Below are 24,345 nucleotides of genomic sequence, written 5' to 3'. Positions count from 1 at the left end.
TCCACTGGCTTCACAGTTGTTTTGCCTCATTCTAAAATAAAATAGACAAACAGGCATTCAATTGGAAGTGACAGCCACAACCGCAACAAGGATAGAAGAATTAGTATTTGTGAAGGATACTGGATCACAACTTTGAAAGAAAATGGATTTTTATTGCACGGCCACTTGCAGAGGGAGTTATTTAAATTAGACCATATGCATCAACCAAACCTGCACGTGCGGAGTCATTCTGCAGATAGGTAACTTTACCACTGCCTTTAAGATAATCTGTAAGACTGAATTGTTTCTGGACTTTCTTCAATCGTTTCAATATTTTCCAGTGGGCTGGCAATGCAAGTTATTCCCATATCCCAGCTGTTCCGCTCAAGCCTGGTGTGAAGGGGTGCTTGAGAGCAGCCTGAGCTGATGTTCGCCCGATCCATTCTCTTGGGATGTGCACTTGCCTATCACACGCCATCTGGTTTTATGAATTCAGCCAGGGACACAAACCTAAGACTCCTTGTTTTGAGAAATGACATTTGCACACCCAACAGGCCACTTAGTTTTGGGGGAGCTTTCATCTCATCTCTATTTGTGTATCAATAATTAATACTTATTTACTAAGTCTCTTATAAAACCACCAGCCCTTGTACATAGATATTGTGCACCTGCTTCATTCTTATAGCTATAACATTGTGAATGAATCCAAAAATCCAATTTTTCATGAATGTCTTTTACATAAATGTCATTGTAGTAATAAAGTTTTGAATATCTTACCAAATTAGGACAACTGAAAAAAAAAACGTAGCCAAATCCATTCAATGGTCATTTGTTACTATGATAACAGAGGACAAATATATGGAGAACAGTTAATTTCCTTCCTGTGGAGATAATTAAATTATTAATGGAAGCAGAAGGCATTAGGTTTTCAGTTCCTACCATAGCTGCCACAATCCTGCTGATATAAGCAGGATCATGCCTTTGAGAACAATCTTCATCCGGATTCTTCCGGTAGTTCAAGCTATTATCCAACACTTTCAGACAAATATCCAAAATTCCGTCTTCAAACTGAAAGCAAGAATCAATAATAAAATGTACAGCATCCATCTATTTTAAACTGTGAAATTTGTTAATGTTTAACAATCAATAATTGTTAGATACACACCCAGTTTGAACTCGGATCCCACTGTGTTAAATCTTGCCTGATTTTGAGGCTTTTTTTTCATAAGCCTTTGTCTCAATTATCTTTATTTTTGTCATTGTCCCAATCCTAATTGGTGCCACTGGGTTTGCCAGTAAGAACATTGAAGGTGATATGTCTGGAGAAAGAATAGGAGCTTCAGAGAGATAGATGCCAGGTAGACTCCTGCCCACATCCATTTATTCACAGGGAGAAGTAACACAGCTCACTTTGGTAGACATTGTGCTGGCCAGTACTTCTCTTCATAAAGGGGGACTGTTGAGATCTGAATGCTTGATTCACCATTGATGCTGCAAGGTTCTTGCAACCTAATCACAGTATGTTCCTTGCACTGTGACAGTGACAATACTTCATTGATTGTGAAGTGTTTTTGGGTATTCCAAGACTGTGAGAGATGCCGCCTAAAGTTCTTTATTTTGTTAAATTTTGCATAGCGCTGTGTGAAGAAAGTAGTAGCAGGATGCTAGAAACATAGAAAGTAGGAGCAAGAGTAGGCCATTCAGCCCATTGAACTTGTTCCAACATTCAATGTAATCGTGCTGATCCTCTATCTCTTTTTTAAAAATAAATTTAGAGTACCCAATTCATTTTTTGCAATTAAGGGGCAATTTAGCGTGGCCAATCCACCTACCCTGCACATTTTTGAGTTGTGGGGGCGAAACCCACGCAAACACAGGGAGAATGTGCAAACTCCACACGGACAGTGATCCAGAGCCGGGATCGAACCTGGGACATTGGTGCCGTGAGGCAGCAGTGCTAACCCACTGCTCCACCGTGCTGCCCTGATCCTCTATCTCAACGCCATACTCCCACTTTCTTCCCATACTCCTTGATGTCTTTAGTGTCTCCAAATCTAATATTTTCTTAAATACATTCTGGTCTTTTCGTTAGCATATTACATATATGAATTGAACAGAGCGAGACTGAACTGAAATTGGGTTTTAATATCAATTAGCCTTTTTAATTTGGTGTGTCTACTGACGATTGGCTTTTTTACAGATTATTAAGACGTTTTCAACTCAGCCCTGCAGGAAGCTTTGTCGAAATGATTGTCTCTCTCAATTACAGATAGGTTGAATTCAAGATACATTAACAATTCAAATCAAATATGCACAGTAAATAGACACTGCCCAGTTTAAGTTAGAATAACAATTTCACAGCACAAGCAGATAGCATAAGCTTGAAAGCATGACAAAAAGCACACTGACTTATCATCCCGAAACCTAACTTTTTATGGAAATTATTATCTGTTATTATCTATGAAGTCTGGCCCCTTCAAAGCTTTGATTGGTTTGAGTCAATCTTTAATACATTTTATTTGATCAGCGGGTTGTCAATCCATTATAAGAAATATTATTTCATCAAACATAAAATTAACATTTATGTTGCTTCTGGAAATTCTTCAGTGAGGCTTTATCATATATTGGCATGTGACATTTGTGCTTATCAGATACTGGTATGTATTTTATCCAGGGCACGTAATTGGATGATGGCCAATTCCTTCTTTCGGACAAAGGATTGTTCATATGAGTTCTCGTGTCAACCTGACCTTGTTAGAAATGTTGCATTTGCCCAGTTCTTTTGCAAGTTGTCTGCTTTTTGCAAACAGACATTTATTTTGCACAGTCATGATGGAATCCATTTTGAATGGCTTATGATTGAGCTTTTAAACCAATTATTAATTCAATTATTAATTAACCCTCTTTTACCCATAAGAAATAGTTAGGTTCCTTCAGTGACATGGACTCAGGAAGTAGTATTGCCTGTTTTTACAAGATACCACTAAACTACTTCTTCAAGACCAATCAAACCTATGTGGTAATAACCAGCGAAGCCTACCTTCTCCAGGTTCTTGTAACAGATGGGCAGAGGCTATGCTACATGATCTGCTGCAAGGACAGTTGCAGCTACCATGCAGCATGGCGTCTGCATGTGTCCAGGAATATAAATGCTAGCAGGGGCAGACAATTTGGCTGTGTACCCTTTCTGGCATAGTGTCGAACTATTCTATGGTGGTGCTATAGTGTGGCACAGCAAATAACGCTCATAAGAATTTCATGCCATATTTATTTCAGTTTAGCAATATTGAGAGATGGAGGTCAGTCATTAGGCTGCTCTGTCACTTGCACACAGCTGGCAACAACTGCTAATACATTGGGATGCCTTTTAGCAACCTTCAACGTTTTTCCGAGCTGTTGTTCCCCTCGGTAGGCTCCTTGTTAACTGTTACCCCTTTAAATTTCACTTGCAAAACATTTTCTCCTCCAACAATGATCTGAGCCCCAGGCCCATTTAAGAGATTTTCTCACTAATTACATAGAACATAGAACATAGAACATAGAACGATACAGCGCAGTACAGGCCCTTCGGTCCACGATGTTGCACCGAAACTACACTATGCCATTATCATCCATATGCTTACCCAATAAACTTTTAAATGCCCTCAATGTTGGCGAGTTCACTACTGTTGCAGGTAGGGCATTCCACGGCCTCACCACTCTTTGCGTAAAGAACCTACCTCTGACCTCTGTCCTATATCTATTACCCCTCAGTTTAAAGCTATGTCCCCTCGTGCTAGCCATTTCCATCCGCGGGAGAAGGCTCTCACTGTCCACCCTATCTAACCCCCTGATCATTTTGTATGCCTCTATTAAGTCTCCTCTTAACCTTCTTTTCTCTAACGAAAACAACCTCAAGTCCATCAGCCTTTCCTTATAAGATTTTCCCTCCATACCAGGCAACATCCTGGTAAATCTCCTCTGCACCCGCTCCAAAGCTTCCATGTCCTTCCTATAATCCGGTGACCAGAACTGTACGCAATACTCCAAATGCGGCCGTACCAGAGTTTTGTACAGCTGCAACATGACCTCATGACTCCGGAACTCAATCCCTCTACCAATAAAGGCCAACACTCCATAGGCCTTCTTGTGAACTATTAAACAAATAAGCTCAGACTGGGAAAATCAAATACTACTTGCACTTAACACTCTAGCACATCTTAATTTACAAAGCAAATTCGAACCAATTTATACTTGAAGCGGAGAAATGGCCCCTTAATCTTACTTGTGCAGTTCGTACAAGTCACTATCCAAGCAAAACATTTTAGGGCCACTGGAACATGAGTAGACTATTCAGACATCTGAGCCAATTCTGACATTTAACGAGATGATAGCTGATCTAAATCTCAATTCCATTTTCTTGTCTTTGCTCCATATTCGTTACCCAACCAAAATCTCAGTTTATATGCATCTTCTTTCAAATACGTTACGGTTAAAGTCAACAATGCAGGACTTCACCAAGACTTAGGGAAGTAGTCTCGGTAAGTCAAAGGGTATTAGCTAGGAAGTGATTGCTGGGAGGTAAGTCTCTCCTTTAAAAACACTTGTCTTTGCAGGGGCAGGCCAGTCGATTTCAGCGGGAGAAGAGCTGGTTAGTCAATTTCAGCAGGGGCAGTGCGGAAGTGATTGCTGGGAGGTAAGTCTCTCCTTTAAAAACACTTACCTGGCCCCGTTTTCATTCCCTCCTTTATGTTTTTTTTTTAAATTTTAGTATTTAAGGCGGGAACAGGAAGTTTGACCCGCGGACTTCTGGGAAGAACCTTACCAATAAATTCTGGTGGAGAGGAAACCCGAGACACTACACGTGTCGTGTCTCCCACCCGCCCTCCTCCTCTAACCTAATAATAAAACCCATTGGTGTGAGGTAAGTACCATATTTTATTATTAACACTAAGAAGGTAAGTAAGTGATTTTTACTCATTTTTACTTTTGTACCTTTTTCAAATTGTGTGTGTGTCAGGGGGAAACTGAAGTGACATCACAGAAAAGCTGTGGCCTGAGTGGCTGGTTGGGATTCTACACTAAATTAAAAAATTAAGCATTGGTAACTAATTAAACATAATTACTTAATTATAATTTAGAGGGATATCTAAGCCAGAGATCGGAGAGTACTATATTTAGCTTTCGCATTTCTATTAGAAATCTAGTGCTAGGAAACAGATAGTTAACAGTAACTTTGAAATTTTTTTAAAAAAACAATTTTTTTTAAATTTAAATTTTAATTGATTGACGCAATGTCAGTTAGAGGGGTGCAGTGCTCTGACTGTGAGATGTGGCAGGTCTGGGAGGCTTCCAGCGTCCCGGATGGCTTCATCTGCAGAAAGTGCACCCAACTGGAGCTCCTCACAGACCGCATGGTTCGGTTGGAGCAGCAATTGGATGCACTTAGGAGCATGCAGGTGGCGGAAAGCGTCATAGATCGCAGTTATGTAAATGTGGTCACACCCAAGGTGCAGGCAGAGAAATGGGTGACCACCAGAAAGGGCAGGCAGTCAGTGCAGGAATCCCCTGTGGTTGTCCCCCTCTTGAACAGATATACCCCTTTGGATACTGTCGGGGGGGATAGCCTATCAGGGGAAAACAGCAGCAGCCAGAGCAGTGGCACCACGGCTGGCTTTGATGTTCAGAAGGGAGGGTCAAAGCGCAGAAGAGTAATAGTAATCGGGGACTCTATAGTCAGGGGCACAGATAGGCACTTCTGTGGACGTGAAAGAGACTCCAGGATGGTATGTTGCCTCCCTGGTGCCAGGGTCCAGGATGTCTCCAAACGGGTAGAGGGTATCCTGAAGGGGGAGGGCAAACAGGCAGAGGTCGTTGTACATATTGGTACTAACGACATAGGCAGGAAGGGGCATGAGGTCCTGCAGCAGGAGTTCAGGGAGCTAGGCAGAAAGTTAAAAGACAGAACCTCGAGGGTTGTAATCTCGGGATTACTCCCTGTGCCATGTGCCAGTGAGGCTAGAAATAGGAATATAGAGCAGCTAAACACGTGGCTAAACAGCTGGTGTAGGAGGGAGGGTTTCCATTATCTGGACCACTGGGAGCTCTTCTGGGGCAGGTGTGACCTGTATAAGAAGGACGGGTTGCATCTAAACCGGAGAGGCATAAATATCCTGGCCGCGAGGTTTGCTAGTGTCACACGGGAGGGTTTAAACTAGTATGGCAGGGGGGTGGGCACGGGAGCAATAGGTCAGAAGGTGAGAGCATTGAGGGAGGACTAGGGAATAGGGACAGTGTGGCTCTGAGGCAGAGCAGACAGGGAGAAGTTGCTGAACACAGCGGGTCTGGTGGCCTGAAGTGCATATGTTTTAATGCAACAAGTATTACGGGTAAGGCAGATGAACTTAGAGCTTGGATTAGTACTTGGAACTATGATGTTGTTGCCATTACAGAGACCTGGTTGAGGGAAGGGCAGGATTGGCAGCTAAACGTTCCAGGATTTAGATGTTTCAGGCGGGATAGAGGGGGATGTAAAAGGGGAGGCGGAGTTGCGCTACTGGTTTGGGAGAATATCACAGCTGTACTGCGGGAGGACACCTCAGAGGGCAGTGAGGCTATATGGGTAGAGATCAGGAATAAGAAGGGTGCAGTCACAATGTTGGGGGTTTACTACAGGCCTCCCAACAGCCAGCGGGAGATAGAGGAGCAGATAGGTAGACAGATTTTGGAAAAGAGTAAAAACAACAGGGTTGTGGTGATGGGAGACTTCAACTTCCCCAATATTGACTGGGACTCACTTAGTGCCAGGGGCTTAGATGGGGCGGAGTTTGTAAGGAGCATCCAGGAGGGCTTCTTAAAACAATATGTAGACAGTCCAACTAGGGAAGGGGCGGTACTGGACCTGGTATTGGGGAATGAGCCCGGCCAGGTGGTAGATGTTTAAGTAGAGGAGCATTTCGGTAACAGTGACCACAATTCAGTAAGTTTTAAAGTACTGGTGGACAAGGATAAGAGTGGTCCTAGGATGAATGTGCTAAATTGGGGGAAGGCTAATTATAACAATATTAGGCGGGAACGGAAGAACATAGATTGGGGGCGGATGTTTGAGGGCAAATCAACATCTGACATGTGGGAGGCTTTCAAGTGGCAGTTGAAAGGAATTCAGGACCGGCATTTTCCTGTGAGGAAGAAGGATAAATAAGGCAATTTTCGGGAACCTTGGTTGACGAGAGATATTGTAGACCTCGTCAAAAAGAAAAAGGAGGCATTTGTCAGGGCTAAAAGGCTGGGAACAGACGAAGCCTGCGTGGAATATAAGGAAAGTAGGAAGGAACTTAAGCAAGGAGTCAGGAGGGCAAGAAGGGGTCACGAAATGTCATTGGCAAATAGGGTTAAGGAAAATCCCAAGGCTTTTTACACGTACATAAAAAGCAAGAGGGTTGCCAGGGAAAGAGTTGGCCCACTGAAGGATAGGCAAGGGAATCTATGTGTGGAGCCAGAGGAAATGGGCGAGGTACTAAATGAATACTTTGCATCAGTATTCACCAAAGAGAAGAAATTGGTAGATGTTGAGTCTGGAGAAGGGTGTGTAGATAGCCTGGGTCACATTGAGATCCAAAAAGACGAGGTGTTGGGTGTCTTAAAAAATATTAAGGTAGATAAGTCCCCAGGGCCTGATGGGATCTACCCCAGAATACTGAAGGAGGCTGGAGAGGAAATTGCTGAGGCCTTGACAGAAATCTTTGGATCCTCGCTGTCTTCAGGGGATGTCCCGGAGGACTGGAGAATAGCCAATATTGTTCCTCTGTTTAAGAAGGGTAGCAAGGATAATCCCGTGAACTACAGGCCGGTGAGCCTTACTTCAGTGGTAGGGAAATTACTGGAGAGAATTCTTCGAGACAGGATCTACTCCCATTTGGAAGCAAATGGACGTATTAGTGAGAGGCAGCACAGTTTTGTGAAGGGGAGGTCGTGTCTCACTAACTTGATAGAGTTTTTCGAGGAGGTCACTAAGATGATTGATGCAGGTAGGGCAGTGGATGTTGTCTATATGGACTTCAGTAAGGCCTTTGACAAGGTCCCTCATGGTAGACTAGTACAAAAGGTGAAGTTACACGGGATCAGGGGTGAGCTGGCAAGGTGGATACAGAACTGGCTAGGCCATAGAAGGCAGAGAGTAGCAATGGAAGGATGCTTTTCTAATTGGAGGGCTGTGACCAGTGGTGTTCCACAGGGATCAGTGCTGGGACCTTTGCTCTTTGTAGTATATATAAATGATTTGGAGGAAAATGTAACTGGTCTGATTAGTAAGTTTGCAGACGACACAAAGGTTGGTGGAATTGCGGATAGCGATGAGAACTGTCGGAGGATACAGCAGGATTTAGATTGTTTGGAGACTTGGGCGGAGAGATGGCAGATGGAGTTTAATCCGGACAAATGTGAGGTAATGCATTTTGGAAGGTCTAATGCAGATAGGGAATATACAGTGAATGGTAGAACCCTCAAGAGTATTGAAAGTCAAAGAGATCCAGGAGTACAGGTCCACAGGTCATTGAAAGGGGCAACACAGGTGGAGAAGGTAGTCAAGAAGGCATACGGCATGCTTGCCTTCATTGGCCGGGGCATTGAGTATAAGAATTGGCAAGTCATGTTGCAGCTGTATAGAACCTTAGTTAGGCCACACTTGGAGTATAGTGTTCAATTCTGGTCGCCACACTACCAGAAGGATGTGGAGGCTTTAGAGAGGGTGCAGAAGAGATTTACCAGAATGTTGCCTGGTATGGAGGGCATTAGCTATGAGGAGCGGTTGAATAAACTCGGTTTGTTCTCACTGGAACGAAGGAGGTTGAGGGGAGACCTGATACAGGTATACAAAATTATGAGGGGCACAGACAGAGTGGATAGTCAGAGGCTTTTCCCCAGGGTAGAGGGGTCAATTACTAGGGGGCATAGGTTTAAGGTGAGAGGGACAAGGTTTAGAGTAGATGTACGAGGCAAGTTTTTTACGCAGAGGGTAGTGGGTGCCTGGAACTTGCTACCGGAGGAGGTGGTGGAAGCAGGGACGATAGTGACATTTAAGGGGCATCTTGACAAATACATGAATAGGATGGGAATAGAGGGATACGGACCCAGGAAGTGTAGAAGATTGTAGTTTAGTCGGGCAGCATGGTCGTCACGGGCTTGGAGGGCCGAAGGGCCTGTTCCTGTGCTGTACATTTCTTTGTTCTTTGTTCTTTGTTCATTGTACATGATTTATGAGGAGTCACTAGTAAACATTAACACAGAGGGAGGCAGTGGCATAGTGGAATTGTCACTGGACTAGTAATCAAGAGACACGGTAATTCTCTCGGGTCCCAGGGTTTGAATCCCACAATGGCTGCCAGTGAAATTTGAACCCGATAAAAAGAATCAGGAATTAAAGTCTAATAACGATCATGAAACCATTGTCGTTAAAAACCAACCTAGTTCACTAATGCCCTTTAGGGAAGTAAATCTGTTGGGCTCTATTCTCGGCACCCCGTGCCAAAATCGCGTTTGGCGCGGGGACGGAGAATCCAATTTCACGCTGAAATCGGGCCAAGCAATTCTCCGGGATCCGAGAATCAGCGTGAACGCGGAGTACTCGCGTGGCTGAGGGGCCATTGCCAGAGGCCCGCCCAGCGATGCTCCGCTCCCAACCGGCCAAGTTCCCGATGGCGTGGTTCTAACCACCTATCGCCGTTCGGGAAGCTCGCGTGGTGGCTGCAGAGTCAGTCTGCGGCCGCCATTGAGGGGGGGGGGGGAGGGCCGGGGGTTCAAACACTGGGGGGGGCCTTATGGGCGGCCGGGGAACAGGTCGGGCGGGTTGGATGCAAGGACACGTGGCCGATCAGGGGTCCTATATTCCGGAGCTGCCTCCGTAGTCTGAGTCGCCATGGCGCTCTGCGCGGCCGCTGGAGGCCGGCGCCATGCGTATGAGTAGACTCGAAACCGGAAGGGCGGGGGCATGTATCCGCAGCTAATGCTGCATGAATCACTCCAAGTCCATGCTAGCCCCTGAAGGTGAGTGAATTAATTTATTTTTGTTTGAGGTAACTCCAGAGTGAAACACCAGGGGTGCGATTCTCCGACCCCCCCCGCCACCGGGTCGGAGAATCGCCGGGGGCTGGCGTGAATCCCGCCCCCGCCCTGTCCCGAATTCTCCGCCACAAGAGATTCGGTGGGGGCGGGAATCACACCCCGCCGGTCAGCGGCCCACCCCCGGCGATTCTCCAGCCCGCGATGGGTCGAAGTCACGCCGCTGTCAACCCTCTCCCTCCACCATGGATTAAATCACCTTTTGAATGACGGGACAAGGCGGCGCGGGCGGGCTCCGGTGTCCTGGGGGGGGGGGCGCGGGGCGATCTGGCCCCGGGGGGTGCCCACACGGCTGCCTGGCCCGCGATCGGGGCCCACCGATCCGCGGGCGGGCCTGTGCCGTGATGGCACTCTTTTTCTTCCGCCTTCGCCATGGTCTTCATTATGGCGGAGGCGGAAGAGACCCCCTCCCCTGCGCATGCGCAGGGATGACGTCAGCAGCCGCTGACACTCCCGCGCATGCGTCGCCCGGCGAAGGCCTTGCCCACCAGCCGGCAGAGCAGAAATCACTCCGGCGCGGGCCTAGCCTCTCAAGGTGAGGGCTTGGCCCCTAAAGGTGCGGAGACTTCCGCACCTTTGGGGCGGCCCGACGTCGAAGTGGTTCCCGCCACTCCATTACGCCGGAACCCGCCATCCCACTGGTGAGGGGAGAATCCCGGCCCAGCATTTCACGCGAGTGTGGGGACATAGTCCCATTTTGGGAAAATCCAGCCCGTTGTCTTTACCTGGTCTGGCCTACGTGTGACTCCAGATCCAGAGAAATGTGGGTGACACTTAAATGCCCTCAGGGCAGTAAATGCTGCCAGCAAAGCACACATCCCATGAATGATTTTTTTTTTAGAAAATAATCAAAGTATCATGTAATTGCAAAATGCAAGGAGGCCATTCAACTATCCAATTAGTTACACTCCCTTGCTCTTTCCTCATAGTTGAAATGTTCGCTTCATCAAGTATATATTCATTTCCCTTTTAAAAGTTATTGAATCTGATTCCACCACTCTTTGGACAGTCCATTCCAAAACAGTACATAATCTTCAATTTGTGCCCTCTGGTTACTGACACTTCATTGCAAATAGTGTCACTTGTTCACTCTAAAAGCCCTCATGATTTTAAACGCCTCTAACGAATCTCCTCTTGACCTTATCAGCAGTATGTTGCTCAGAATATATAGCGAGGGTAAAGGAAGTACACAGCAACAACAAAATTGATAAATTATTACATTTTTTCTGCCCATTCCTCGCGCTTAATTGTTAGTTTTTTTGTTCCACTGACAAAATAAGTTTAGAATCTTCAGTACCTGCCCATAATTCCAAGCTATGTGGCGAATGGATTTGTTCGAACCCTGATAGATCAAGCCCTGATCATTGAGTACATATTCCCCGCGTTGATTCTCATTGTCCAAGAAGACGGCATCACCTGAAATTTTAAAAACATCTCAAAGCGATTAGTGATCTTACAATATCCACCGTTATTGTAATTTGTGTCTTTAGGTTACAATGTGAAACAGATAGAAAGCTGAGACACTTTTTTGAGCTGTCAATAATCGTACTGTATCGCAGTCAATCTCATTCAATATATCTCAAATATCCATTATAAATAGTACATGTGAATCAATCCTGTGAGGGATGCCCTGGCGAAACTGACCTGGAAGATTTGCATGTACAATATTGCCAAGCAGTTGGCAAGGTAACAACAACAGCTAACAACATTATAACAACTGCCAACACTACTGACGTAACTTAACTTAATCACAGCACCTACTGATGCTAATCAAACACCCTCACACTGATGGAAGATACCTTAGAGCTTGGCTCTGAGAGGGGTTTTAAACTTTGCCCTTTCTCTCAATTTTGCCTCAGTAGAGACTGGTAGGAGGTAAATTAGAATGTTGGTTGTGAAGTTACTGTGTGTAATAATCTGAAGCAAACTTGACGCAGGTCCAGTCCTTAATTCAAACCGGTTCATAATTCTACTCAAATCGAGAACCTCAAATTAAAGAGATTTGGAGAACGTTTGATCTTGTGAGAAGGATGTATAGTAGGTGTAATGATATGTATATAGGTATACCAGTGAAGGGTTAATTATTACATTTCAATGTAATTCAAACACTAGAGGGAACCACCAGTTTCCAGTATAAGTTTCAGAGTTCAGGGATTCTTGGGTTGTGTTAGCAGAGGAGAGAGATTGATCACAGCTCAAGGACTAGTTTAGATTAAATAGAGATAGCACGAGGACATCATTAGTTAATACTTAATTATAGATTACTGTTTAACAGACTCAGTCTTACTTTATTAATAGTTATTGCTCTGTAGAGTGTGCAAACTCTATTTAATTTAATCGTTATTCACTAAATCAGTTTTGCTTCAAGTTAGAGATTGGTGGTTTCTTCATCATCAAGCCATCAGACCATTCTGAATCACGAGGCAAAGAGTAAGAACATATTACCACAAAGAGTAATATAACAGTAGGGATCCCGGTTCTTAGATTGCATCTGAAGTATGCTTCTGAGGTAGAGTGGGTGGAATTTAACACTATATTAGGGGCATAGCACTGTTGATTCTAGATGTATTTCATACCAACCCAGGATATATTTCCATTATTAACTTCAATAAACATCATAAATAAACTCTGAAAGGACTAATGATTAATAATTTAATTGTTCAAAACTGTTTAAACAAAAATATTTAACTGTGATACTTGCCCCCATTATAATTTGACACATGTGAATTTATAGTTTTTTTATTTGATCTCAGGAAGTAGGCAAGGCCACATTTGTTGCCCATATCTTCCGGGCTGTTATGTTATCACACAGATTTAATGATGGAATCCATTTAAAAAGTATTATACCTGGGCACCATGGATTGAAGAGCAAGATGAATGTTCCGAGAGCAAGCAATGTAGATTGACCTTGTGCTGTGCACAGCAGTTTCAAAGCATGGAGACCAATCTTGGCATTGGCAGGTGAGCATATGGACAGGGAGAGTTGTTTCCCATCACTGTTTATGACAGAAGCATTCCATTTGGCTTCATCGAATGAAGTTGACAGCGGAAATTGGACTTTAGTTCCAGATTTTTCTGAAGGTGCCGGACCTGAAAGGAAAAAGGCAGAATTTTATTGAATTCAGAAAATGAATTAGACTCTTAGCACAAAAGATATTACTGAGTGCTTATTATGTAACTGCTCAAAAAGATTGAAACATTCTCTCTCACCAACTAATAAATGTCAGCTTTTATTAAAGAAAACTATTGCCTCGCAAATAAATTATTGTCCAACAATTGTAAATAAATCTGGCTTCTATTTTTCCCATCCAACAACAGTTATTATTCCCCCCATTCCTTTGGATTTTCTTTCCCATTCATCTGGCATTTTTTGTGTGCTGCCGATCAGGCCGGAGTGCCTGCGTGGGTGTTGGGGGGTGCAGGGTTGGGGGTGGTGGAAGGCATTGCGGCTTCGAGGGGGTCACGTCAGATGCCTCGGAGATACTGAGGAGTTCCAGCGAGCGGAGCTCCTCGGTGCACAAAGCGGGGCCATGTGCACACTCTGCCACACGTTCCCCGCTGAAGCCCTTTATCTAACTCGAGAATCCGTTTATACCATGTGTTTCTCATCGCTGTGAGCACCAGGAGGCACGCAGCTAAATGAGCTTGCTATGGGGTATTGTTCCATTTTTGTAAAATCGCACCCATTAGCACTCTGACTGAGAATTAAGATTTTCTTTGCTCTCTCAGGTGGATGTAGTAGATCACCAGGCAGATAAACATAAGCTAAATAGCTGCTGTGACATCAGTAGCAAAGAAACAAAACTGATCAGAACTGAAAATGGTACATTTAATTGAAATAAATGGCAGCATTTCTGAATTATGTACAAAATTATGTACAAAACAACACACTTTGGAGAATGCTACAAAGCAGCATGAGGAATGGGTTAAGAGACATTCCAATTAGATGTCTCATTTATGTTAAGTATCCAATAATTGACACTGATATGTAAAGAGGCTTCAGGTGGCCTTTGAGGGATGTGATGTGTTGATGGAGTTTTGTACAGAGTATGTTCAAGGAAAAATAAAGGTGTTTGTGAAAAGGAGTAGAACTCTTGAATCTTTACACAGCAGCAGCCAGAGGCTAACACTGGTAGAAGAGGATGGTTGCTGTACAAATGTGAAGGGTTGAAAGATACAACTTTTCCAGACCAAAACAAGGAGTGAGTGAGAAGAAAAATATACAAAAATGGCTGAACCTAGGATAAAGATGGCCGGATATGACTATCCACGATTATTTTCTGAAAGGGGACCAACGGCAGTGAAAGCCGACCAGGAGAAACAAGCAACAACACCAACATCAGATCCATTCTCGTATTGCCCTCTCTGCATTGGACATAACTACTGTAATTGTTTCCCCGACACCCAAATATATACCACCTTAGTTTCCCCCTCCTCCCCCCACAAACATATATGTACATTTATTTGTTAAACATAATAGGAAATAGGGCCAGTATGGCTCTGAGGAAGAGCAGACAGGGAGATGTTGCTGAAAACAGCGGGACTGGTGGCCTGAAGTGCATATGTTTTAATACAAGAAGTATAACAGGTAAGGCCGATGAACTTAGAGCTTGGATTAGTACTTGGAACTATGATGTTGGTGCCATTGCATAGACCTGGTTGAGGGAAGGACAGGATTGGCAGATAAACATTCCAGGCTTTAAATGTTTCAGGCGGGATAGAGGGGGATGTAAAAGTGGTGGCGGAGTTTCGCTACTGGTTAGGGAGAATATCATTGCTGTACTGCGGAGGACGCCTCAGAGGGCAGCAAGGCTTTATGGGTCGAGATTAGGAATAAGAAGGGTGCAGTCACAATGTTGGGGGTTTACTACAGGCCTCGCAACAGCCAGCGGGAGATAGAGGAACAGATAGGTGGCCAGATTTTAGAAAGGAGTAAAAGCAACAGGGTTGTTGTGATGGGACACTTTAACTTCCCCAGTATTGACTGGGACTCACTTAATGCGAGGGGCTTGGACGGGGAAGAGTTTGTAAGGAGTATCCAGGAGGGCTTCTTAAAACAGTGGCCGGGATTCTCTGCCGGCGGGATTCTCCGTTATGCCAGTGCCCTGAGGTTTACCGGCGGCGTGGGGCTGCCCCACAATGGGAAACCCCATTGACCGGCTGGCGAAACGGAGAGTCCCGCCGGCCGGTCGGGGCAGAAATGTGGCGCGGTGGGGTGAAGAATCCCGGCCAATATGTTGAAAGTCCAACGTGGGAAGGAGCTGTACTGGACCTGGTATTGGGGAATGAGCCCGGCCAGGTGGTAGAAGTTTCAGTAGAGGAGCATTTCGGGAACAGTGACCACAATTCAATAAGTTTTAAAGTGCTGGTGGACAAGGATAAGAGTGGTCCTAGGGTAAATGTGCTAAATTGGGGGAAGGCTAATTATAACAATATTAGGCGGGAACTGAAGAACCTAGATTGGGGGCAGTTGTTTGAGGGTAAATCAACATTTGACATGTGGGAGGCATTCAAATGGCAGTTGAAAGGAATTCAGGACCGACATGTTCCTGTGAGGAAGGAGAAATGTGGCAAATTTCGGGAACCTTGGATAACGAGAGATATTGTAGACCTCGTCAAAAAGAAAAAGGAGGCATTTGTCAGGCTAGAACGCTGGGAACAGGCGAAGCCTGTGTGGAATATAAGGAAAGTAGGAAGGAACTTAAGCAAGGAGTCAGGAGGGATTAAAGGGGTCACGAAAAGACATTGGCAAATAGGGTTAAGGAAAATCCCAAGGATTTTTATGTGTACATAAAAAGCAAGAGGGTAGCCAGGAAAAGGATTGGCCACTGAAGGACACAGGAGCGAATCTATGTGTGGAGCCAGAGGAAATGGGCAAGGTACTAAATTAATACTTTGCATTAGTATTAACCAAGGAGAAGGAATTGGTCAATGTTGAGTCTGGAGAAGGGTGTGTAGATAGCCTGGGTCAACTTGAGATCCCAAAAAGATGGTGTTGGGCGTCTTGAAAAATATTAAGATGGATAGGTCCCCAGGGTCTGATGGGATCTACCCCAGAATAATGTGGGAGGCGAAAGAAGAAATTGCTGAGGCCTTGATAGAAATCTTTGGATCCTCACTGTCTTCAGGTGATGTCCAGGAGGACTGGAGAACAGCCAATGTTGTTTGTTTGTTTAAGAAGGGTAGCAAGTTAATCCAGAGAACTACAGGCTGGTGAGCCTTATGTCAGTGGTAGGGAAATTACTGGAGAGAATTCTTCGAGACAGGATCTACTCCCATTTGGAAGCAAGTGGACGTATTAGCGAGAGGCAGCACAGTTTTGTGAAGGGGAGGTCGTGACTCACTAACTTGTTAGAGTTTTTCGAGGAGGTCACAAAGATGATTGATGCAGATAGGGCAGTGGATGTTGTCTATATGGACTTCAGTAAGGCTTTTGACAAGGTCCTTCATGGCAGACTGGTACAAAAGGTGAAGTCACACGAGACCAGAGGTGAGCTGGCAAGATAGATACAGAACTGGCTAGGTCATAAAAAGCAGAGAATATCAATGGAAGGGTGCTTTTCTGAGTGGAGGGCTGTGACTAGTGGTGTTCTGCAGGATTCAGTGCTGGGAACTTTGCTGTTTGTGGTATATATAAATGATTTGGAGTAAAATGTAACTGGTCTGATTAATAAGTTTGCAGACGACACAAAGGTTGGTGGAATTGTGGATAGTGATAAGGACTGTCAGAGGATACAGCAGGATTTAGATTGTTTGAAGACTTGGGCGGAGAGATGGCAGATGGAGTTTAATCTGGACAAATGTGAGGTAATGCATTTTGGAAGGTCTAATACAGGTAGGTGAACAGGTCCACAGGTCACTGAAAGGGGCAACACAAGTGGAGAAGGTAGTCAAGAAGACGTACGGCATGCTTGCCTTCATTGGCCAGGGCATTGAGTATAAAAATTGGGAACAGTTGCAGCTGTTGTTAGGGGCCAGGGTTTATAGAACCCCAAAGTGCATCATGGAGGTCACCTGACCCACAAACTTTTAATAGATTGTGGTATGGGGAGCAATTGGCCCACTCTACAGGTGTGGTACAGCAGAAATGGAAAAGTATTTTTTAAAGCAAAACAATGTTTATACTATGAACGCAAGTTAACCTTTCTAAAACATATAGTGAACATCTTAGCAACCATCAATTCAAATACAACCCCCAGAGAATACAACACTAATTATTCCTTAATAACTTCCCAAACAACAGCCAGAAGCCAAAAGTTTTCACCTTTTCACTATCCTTTAAGAAATGCACACAGTAAATATACTTTCTCGTTTCAAAAAAACACACGCAAACAGGTATAATAATATAGTCCATTTTTATTTCTTCTTCCTCCAACTGGAATCCTTCTCGATTGACAGTCTCTTTGAACAAGAAGGTCTCTGCACGATCCATCCATTTCTCTACGCCTTGGCATTTCTCTTTAAAGTCAGATACTTTAGTTCAATCTGATCACAGAGTCCCTTGTAATTCTCGAACACGTAAGCATTGGTTATCACAGCTTTCAGGCTGTCAAATGCCTGTTGAAACTCCGCTGTCCATTGAAATTTTTGACGTTTCCTCAGCAAGTCCATCAGTGGAGCAACCACGCTATAAAATGGTTTCACAAATGTTCGATCAAATCCACTCATGCCAAGAAATCGCATTATTTCCCGTTGTCTTCAGGGTATTGGAAACTCCTCAATATCTGTTGTCTTCACATCCCATGTGACCACTCGACCCTGTCCATTTGTATGGCCAAGGAAAGTGACGTGGGCTTTTCCAAATTCACTTTTGGCTAGGTTTATCACCAAACCCGCCTCCTGAAGTCGATCAAATAACTCCATCAGATGTTTTAAATTTTCTTTCCATGTCTGGCTGAAAATTACCAGATCGTCGATGTATACCGCACAAATGGGTAATCCAGAAACAACTTTGTTAGATAACCGTTGACATGTGGCTGGGGCGTTTTTCAAGGTATTGGTATATAATTGGTATATACCATCTAGAGTCACAAAAGCTGAAATCTCCTTCGCCCTTTCGGATAAAGGTACCTGCCAGTAACCTTTAAGTAAATCCAGTTTGGAAATAAAAGATGATTGTCCCACTTTCTCAATGCAATCCTCCAAAATTGGGATAGGATAAGAGTTTGTTCTTGTAACTGCATTAACCTTTCTATAGTCCACACACAACCGTTGGGTACCGTCTGGTGTAGATACCATCACGATGGGTGAGCTCCATTGGCTGCAACCCACTTCAATTATGCCATTTCTAAGCAGACTCTCAATCTCTTTGTTAACCTGTGCCTATTTTAAAGGGTTAAGTCTATATGGATGTTGTTTGATTGGACAGCCTTTCCCACATCTACACCCTGTGTAGCCATTTTAGTAGTTCCCAATTTATCTCCACAAACTTGCCCATGTGATGTCAATAACTCTTTCAGGTCAGTTTGTTTTTCCTCTGGAAGGTAACTCAACAAGTTATCCCAATTTTTAAGAACATCCTCGTTTTCCAATTTAATTTGAGGTATGTCAAATTCACAGTCATCTGGATTTGGTTTGTCACTTTGTGTTAGAATCATTAAAACCTCCTTTTTCTCTCCATCCCTTTCAAAGTACCTTTTAAGCATATTCACATGACACACTCGGTGAGTCTTCCTTCTATCTGGTGTTTTTAACCACATAATTCACCTCACTTAATTTCCTTTCAATCTGATAGGTCCATAAAACCTAGCTTTTAAAGGTTCACCTACCACTGGTACCAATACTAAAACTTTATCTCCACTGGAGTTGGGACGTCTTGTTGAAGTTGTACAAGACATTGGTACGGCCACACTTGGAATACTGTGTGCAGTTCTGGTCACCCTATTATAGAAAGGATATTATTAAACTAGAAAGAGTGCAGAAAAGATTTACTAGGATGTTACCGGGACTTGATGGTTTGAGTTATAAGGAGAGGCTGGATAGACTGGGACTTTTTTCCCTGGAGCGTAGGAGGCTTAGGGGTGATCTTATAGAGGTCTATAAAATAATGAGGGGCATAGATAAGGTAGATAGTCAACATCTTTTCCCAAAGGTAGGGGAGTCTAAAACTAGAGGGCATAGGTTTAAGGTGAGAGAGGAGAGATTCAGAAGGGCCCAGAGGGGCAATTCCTTCACTCAGAGGGGAGTGAGTGTCTGAAATGTGCTGCCAGAGGTAGTAGTAGAGGCGGGTACAATTGTGTCTTTTAAAAAGCATTTAGATAGTTACATGGGTAAGATGGGTAGAGAGGGTTATGGGCCAAGTGCGGGCAACTGGGACTAGCTTAATGGTAAAAACTGGGGGGCATGGACTGGTTGGGCCGAAGGGCCTGTTTCCATGCTGTAAACTTCTATGATTCTATGGCAAAACTACGAACTTAGGAATTCTTGTCCGCTACCCATTTCATTACATGTTGTGCAACTTTTAAATGTTGTCTAGCCAATTCACCTGCTCTATTTAATCATTCCCTAAAATTTGACACTTAATCCAATAATGTAATTTCTGATTTCTCACTTGTGTTGTTCCTTGTGTTTTAATAACACTCGTAGTCTTGAAGTTGAAGTAGATGCTTTATTGGGAGTTTGTTTTCTCTTCAATGCTTAACTTTAAGTTACATCTGAGCCGCCTGTCTGTGTCTTGCTACCAGCTCCCGTTCCTGTGAAGTGTCCTGACTTCCTGTTTGTGTGTTTTTATACCTCCCGTGCTCCCTCTAGTGATTGCTCAGTTGTGCTGCATCTACATTGAGCCCTTGCTTAATATACACCGATATACAGATCACCACATCACTCACCAATTTTTCCTTAAATCAATTTAAGCTGTCAAAGAACAAAGAACAAAGAAATGTACAGCACAGGAACAGGCCCTTCGGCCCTCCAAGCCCGTGCCGACCATACTGCCCGACTAAACTACAATCTTCTACACTTCCTGGGTCCGTATCCTTCTATTCCCATCCTATTCATATATTTGTCAAGATGCCCCTTAAATGTCCCTATCGTCCCTGCTTCCACTACCTCCTCCGGTAGCGAGTTCCAGGCACCCACTACCCTCTGCGTAAAAAACTTGCCTCGTACATCTACTCTAAACCTTGCCCCTCTCACCTTAAACCTATGCCCCCTAGTAATTGACCCCTCTACCCTGGGGAAAAGCCTCTGACTATCCACTCTGTCTATGCCCCTCATAATTTTGTATACCTCTATCAGGTCGCCCCTCAACCTCCTTCGTTCCAGTGAGAACAAACCGAGTTTATTCAATCGCTCCTCATAGCTTATGCCCTCCATACCAGGCAACATTCTGGTAAATCTCTTCTGCACCCTCTCTAAAGCCTCCACATCCTTCTGGTAGTGTGGCGACCAGAATTGAACACTATACTCCAAGTGTGGCCTAACTAAGGTTCTATACAACTGCAACATGACTTGCCAATTCTTATACTCAATGCCCCCGCCAATGAAGGCAAGCATGCCGTATGCCTTCTTGACTACCTTCTCAACCTGTGTTGCCCCTTTCAATGACCTGTGGACCTGTACTCCTAGATCTCTTTGACTTTCAATACTCTTGAGGGTTCTACCATTCACTGTATATTCCCTAACTGCATTAGACCTTCCAAAATGCATTACCTCACATTTGTCCGGATTAAACTCCATCTGCCATCTCTCCGCCCAAGTCTCCAGACAATCTAAATACTGCTGTATCCTCAGACAGTCCTCATCGCTATCCGCAATTCCACCAACCTTTGTGTCGTCTGCAAACTTACTAATCAGACCAGTTACATTTTCCTCCAAATCAATTATATATACTACAAACAGCAAAGGTCCCAACACTGATCCCTGTGGAACACCACTGGTCACAGCCCTCCAATTAGAAAAGCATCCCTCCATTGCTACCCTCTGCCTTCTATGGCCTAGCCAGTTCTGTATCCACCTTGCCAGTTCACCCCTGATCCCGTGTGACTTCACCTTCTGTTCTAGTCTACCATGAGGGACCTTGTCAAAGGCCTTACTGAAGTCCATATAGACAACATCTACTGCCCTACCTGCATCAATCATCTTAGTGACCTCCTCGAAAAACTCTATCAAGTTAGTGAGACACGACCTCCCCTTCACAAAACCGTGCTGCCTCTCACTAATACGTCCATTTGCTTCCAAATGGGAGTAGATCCTGTCTCGAAGAATTCTCTCCAGTAATTTCCCTACCACTGAAGTAAGGCTCACCGGCCTGTAGTTCCCGGGATTATCCTTGCTACCCTTCTTAAACAGAGGAACAACATTGGCTATTCTCCAGTCCTCCGGGACATCCCCTGAAGACAGCGAGGATGCAAAGATTTCTGTCAAGGCCACAGCAATTTCCTCTCCAGCCTCCTTCAGTATTCTGGGGTAGATCCCATCAGGCCCTGGGGACTTATCTACCTTAATATTTTTTAAGACACCCAACACCTCGTCTTTTTGGATCACAATGTGACCCAGGCTATCTACACCCCCTTATCCAGACTCAACATCTACCAATTCCTTCTCTTTGGTGAATACTGATGCAAAGTATTCATTTAGTACCTCGCCCATTTCCTCTGGCTCCGCACATAGATTCCCTTGTCTATCCTTCAGTGGGCCAACCCTTTCCCTGGCTACCCTCTTGCTTTTTATGTACGTGTAAAAAGCCTTGGGATTTTCCTTAACCCTATTTGCCAATGACTTTTCATGACCCCTTCTAGCCCTCCTGACTCCTTGCTTAAGTTCCTTCCTACTTTCCTTATATGCCACACAGGCTTCGTCTGTTCCCAGCCTTTTAGCCCTGACAAATGCCTCCTTTTCCTTTTTGACGAGGCCTACAATATCACTCGTCATCCAAGGTTCCCGAAAATTGCCGTATTTATCTTTCTTCCTCACAGGAACATGCCTGTCCTGTATTCCTTTCAACTGACACTTGAAAGCCTCCCACATGTCAGATGTTGATTTGCCCTCAAACATCCGCCCCCAATCTATGTTCTTCAGTTCTCGCCTAATATTGTTATAATTAGCCTTCCCCCAATTTAGCACATTCATCCTCGGACCACTCTTATCCTTGTCCACCAGTACTTTAAAACTTACTGAATTGTGGTCACTGTTACCAAAATGCTCCCCTACTGAAACATCTACCAACTGGCCGGGCTCATTCCCCAATACCAGGTCCAGTACCGCCCCTTCCCTAGTTGGACTGTTTACATATTGTTTTAAGAAGCCCTCCTGGATGCTCCTTACAAACTCCGCCCCGTCTAAGCCCCTGGCACTAAGTGAGTCCCAGTCAATATTGGGGAAGTTGAAGTCTCCCATCACCACAACCCTGTTGTTTTTGCTCTTTTCCAAAATCTGTCTACCTATCTGCTCCTCTATCTCCCGCTGGCTGTTGGGAGGCCTGTAGTATACCCCCAACATTGTGACTGCACCCTCCTTATTCCTGATCTCTACCCATATAGCCTCACTGCCCTCTCGCAGTATAGCTGTGATATTCTCCCGAACAAGTAGCGCAACTCCGCCTCCCCTTTTACATCCCCCTCTATCCCGCCTGAAACATCTAAATCTTGGAACGTTTAGCTGCCAATCCTGCCCTTCCCTCAACCAGGTCTCTGTAATGGCAACAACATCATAGTTCCAAGTACTAATCCAAGCTCTAAGTTCATCTGCCTTACCCGTAATACTTGTTGCATTAAAACATATGCACTTCAGGCCACCAGACCCGCTGTGTTCAGCAACTTCTCCCTGTCTGCTCTGCCTCAGAGCCACACTGTCCCTATTCCCTAGTCCTCCCTCAATGCTCTCACCTTCTGACCTATTGCTCCCCTGCCCACCCCCCTGCCATACTAGTTTAAACCCTCCCGTGCGACACTAGCAAACCTCGCGGCCAGGATATTTATGCCTCTCCGGTTTAGATGCAACCCGTCCATCTTATACAGGTCACACCTGCCCCGGAAGAGCTCCCAGTTGTCCAGATAACGGAAACCCTCCCTCCTACACCAGCTGTTTAGCCACGTGTTTGTCTGCTCTATAACTTCTTTGAATAACCTGGAGGTAAAATTTGATCCTTGATCCAATTGTATTTCTGTGGGTAGTCCATATCTAGTAAAGAATTTAAGTAACTCCTCCACAATCTTTTTAGCTGTAATATTATGTACTGCAATGGCCTCTGGAAACCTAGTAGACACATCCATTATAGTCAAAAGATATTGATTCCCACTTTTTGTTTTAGGAAGCAGTCCTACACAATCAATTAGGACCTGTGTAAAAGGTTCCTCAAATGCTGGAATGGGTATTAAGGGTGCTGGTTTTATCACTGCTTGAGGTTTCCCTATCACTTGACATCTGTGACATAATTGACAAAATTTAACTCCATCTTTATGTAATCCAGGCCAATAAAAATGTTTCTGGATTTTAGCTTGAGTTTTCCTTATTCCCAAATGACCTCCACTGGTACCTCATGTGCAACTTGCAAACCTCCTTCCAATACCCTACCAGCAATACTACTTGATGAACTTCTGCCCACTTTTCATCCGCCTGCATATGTAAAGGTCTCCATTTTCTCATCAAGACATTACTTTTACAGCAAGAACACTCTGGTATCCACGCAGATTCCTTTTCCGTGTATGCTTCCTGATACATCCGTTTTATTTCTACATCTTTATGTTGTAACTCCTCCAATTTTCCTGAACTAAAAATATCCGCCTCATCCTCCACCTGTTCTTGTTCTTTTCCAACCATCTGATCAAATATCGTTTCTTATAATTGCACTTCATCTTCACTCTTTGATTTCTCCTCTTGTCTTAACATGTGACTTTGCGACCTTGCTACTGCACAATCCGGAACAATCCCAGGATATTCGTCCTTCAACACTTCAGTGGTCTGATTTTGCACTTGCTTATCAACCACAGTAGGCATCAATCCCACCTGCTATCCAGCTATATCATTACCCAAGATAAACTGTATTCCTGGACAAGATAGTTCCTCTATTACTCCTACTACCACTTCACCACTCTTCACTGGACCATCCAACCTTAACTTATAGAATTGAACACTACTCCTCTCACCCTGAATTCCACATATTACCACCTTTTCTGGCAACATTCTTCCCAAACTACATAACTCCTCATCTCTTACCATTAAAGATTGACTAGCTCCCGTACCTCGTAAAATTGTGACTTCTTTACCTGCTCCTCCTGATACACATGAGTAAACTTTATCCACACAAGTAAATTCTTTAAAGACATCTGGCAT

General features: G+C 44.3%; 1 protein-coding gene across 1 annotated transcript in view; it reads right to left on the bottom strand.

The window, feature by feature from the left end:
• LOC140428900 (protein-glutamine gamma-glutamyltransferase 2-like) overlaps nucleotides 1-24,345 on the bottom strand; it is a 126,141-nt gene that overhangs the window by 66,097 nt on the left and 35,699 nt on the right. Inside the window, exons 3-5 of the mRNA XM_072515548.1 lie at nucleotides 12,922-13,164; nucleotides 11,372-11,490; nucleotides 919-1,047 (exon numbers count right to left, since the gene is read on the bottom strand). Coding sequence (XP_072371649.1) covers nucleotides 919-1,047; nucleotides 11,372-11,490; nucleotides 12,922-13,164 — 491 coding nt within the window. The remainder of the gene's footprint in view (nucleotides 1-918; nucleotides 1,048-11,371; nucleotides 11,491-12,921; nucleotides 13,165-24,345) is intronic.

This window comes from Scyliorhinus torazame, chromosome 8 (assembly GCF_047496885.1).
Source record: "Scyliorhinus torazame isolate Kashiwa2021f chromosome 8, sScyTor2.1, whole genome shotgun sequence".
Classification (NCBI taxonomy): Eukaryota; Metazoa; Chordata; class Chondrichthyes; order Carcharhiniformes; family Scyliorhinidae; genus Scyliorhinus; species Scyliorhinus torazame.
This window is presented reverse-complemented; position numbering and strand designations above follow the sequence as displayed.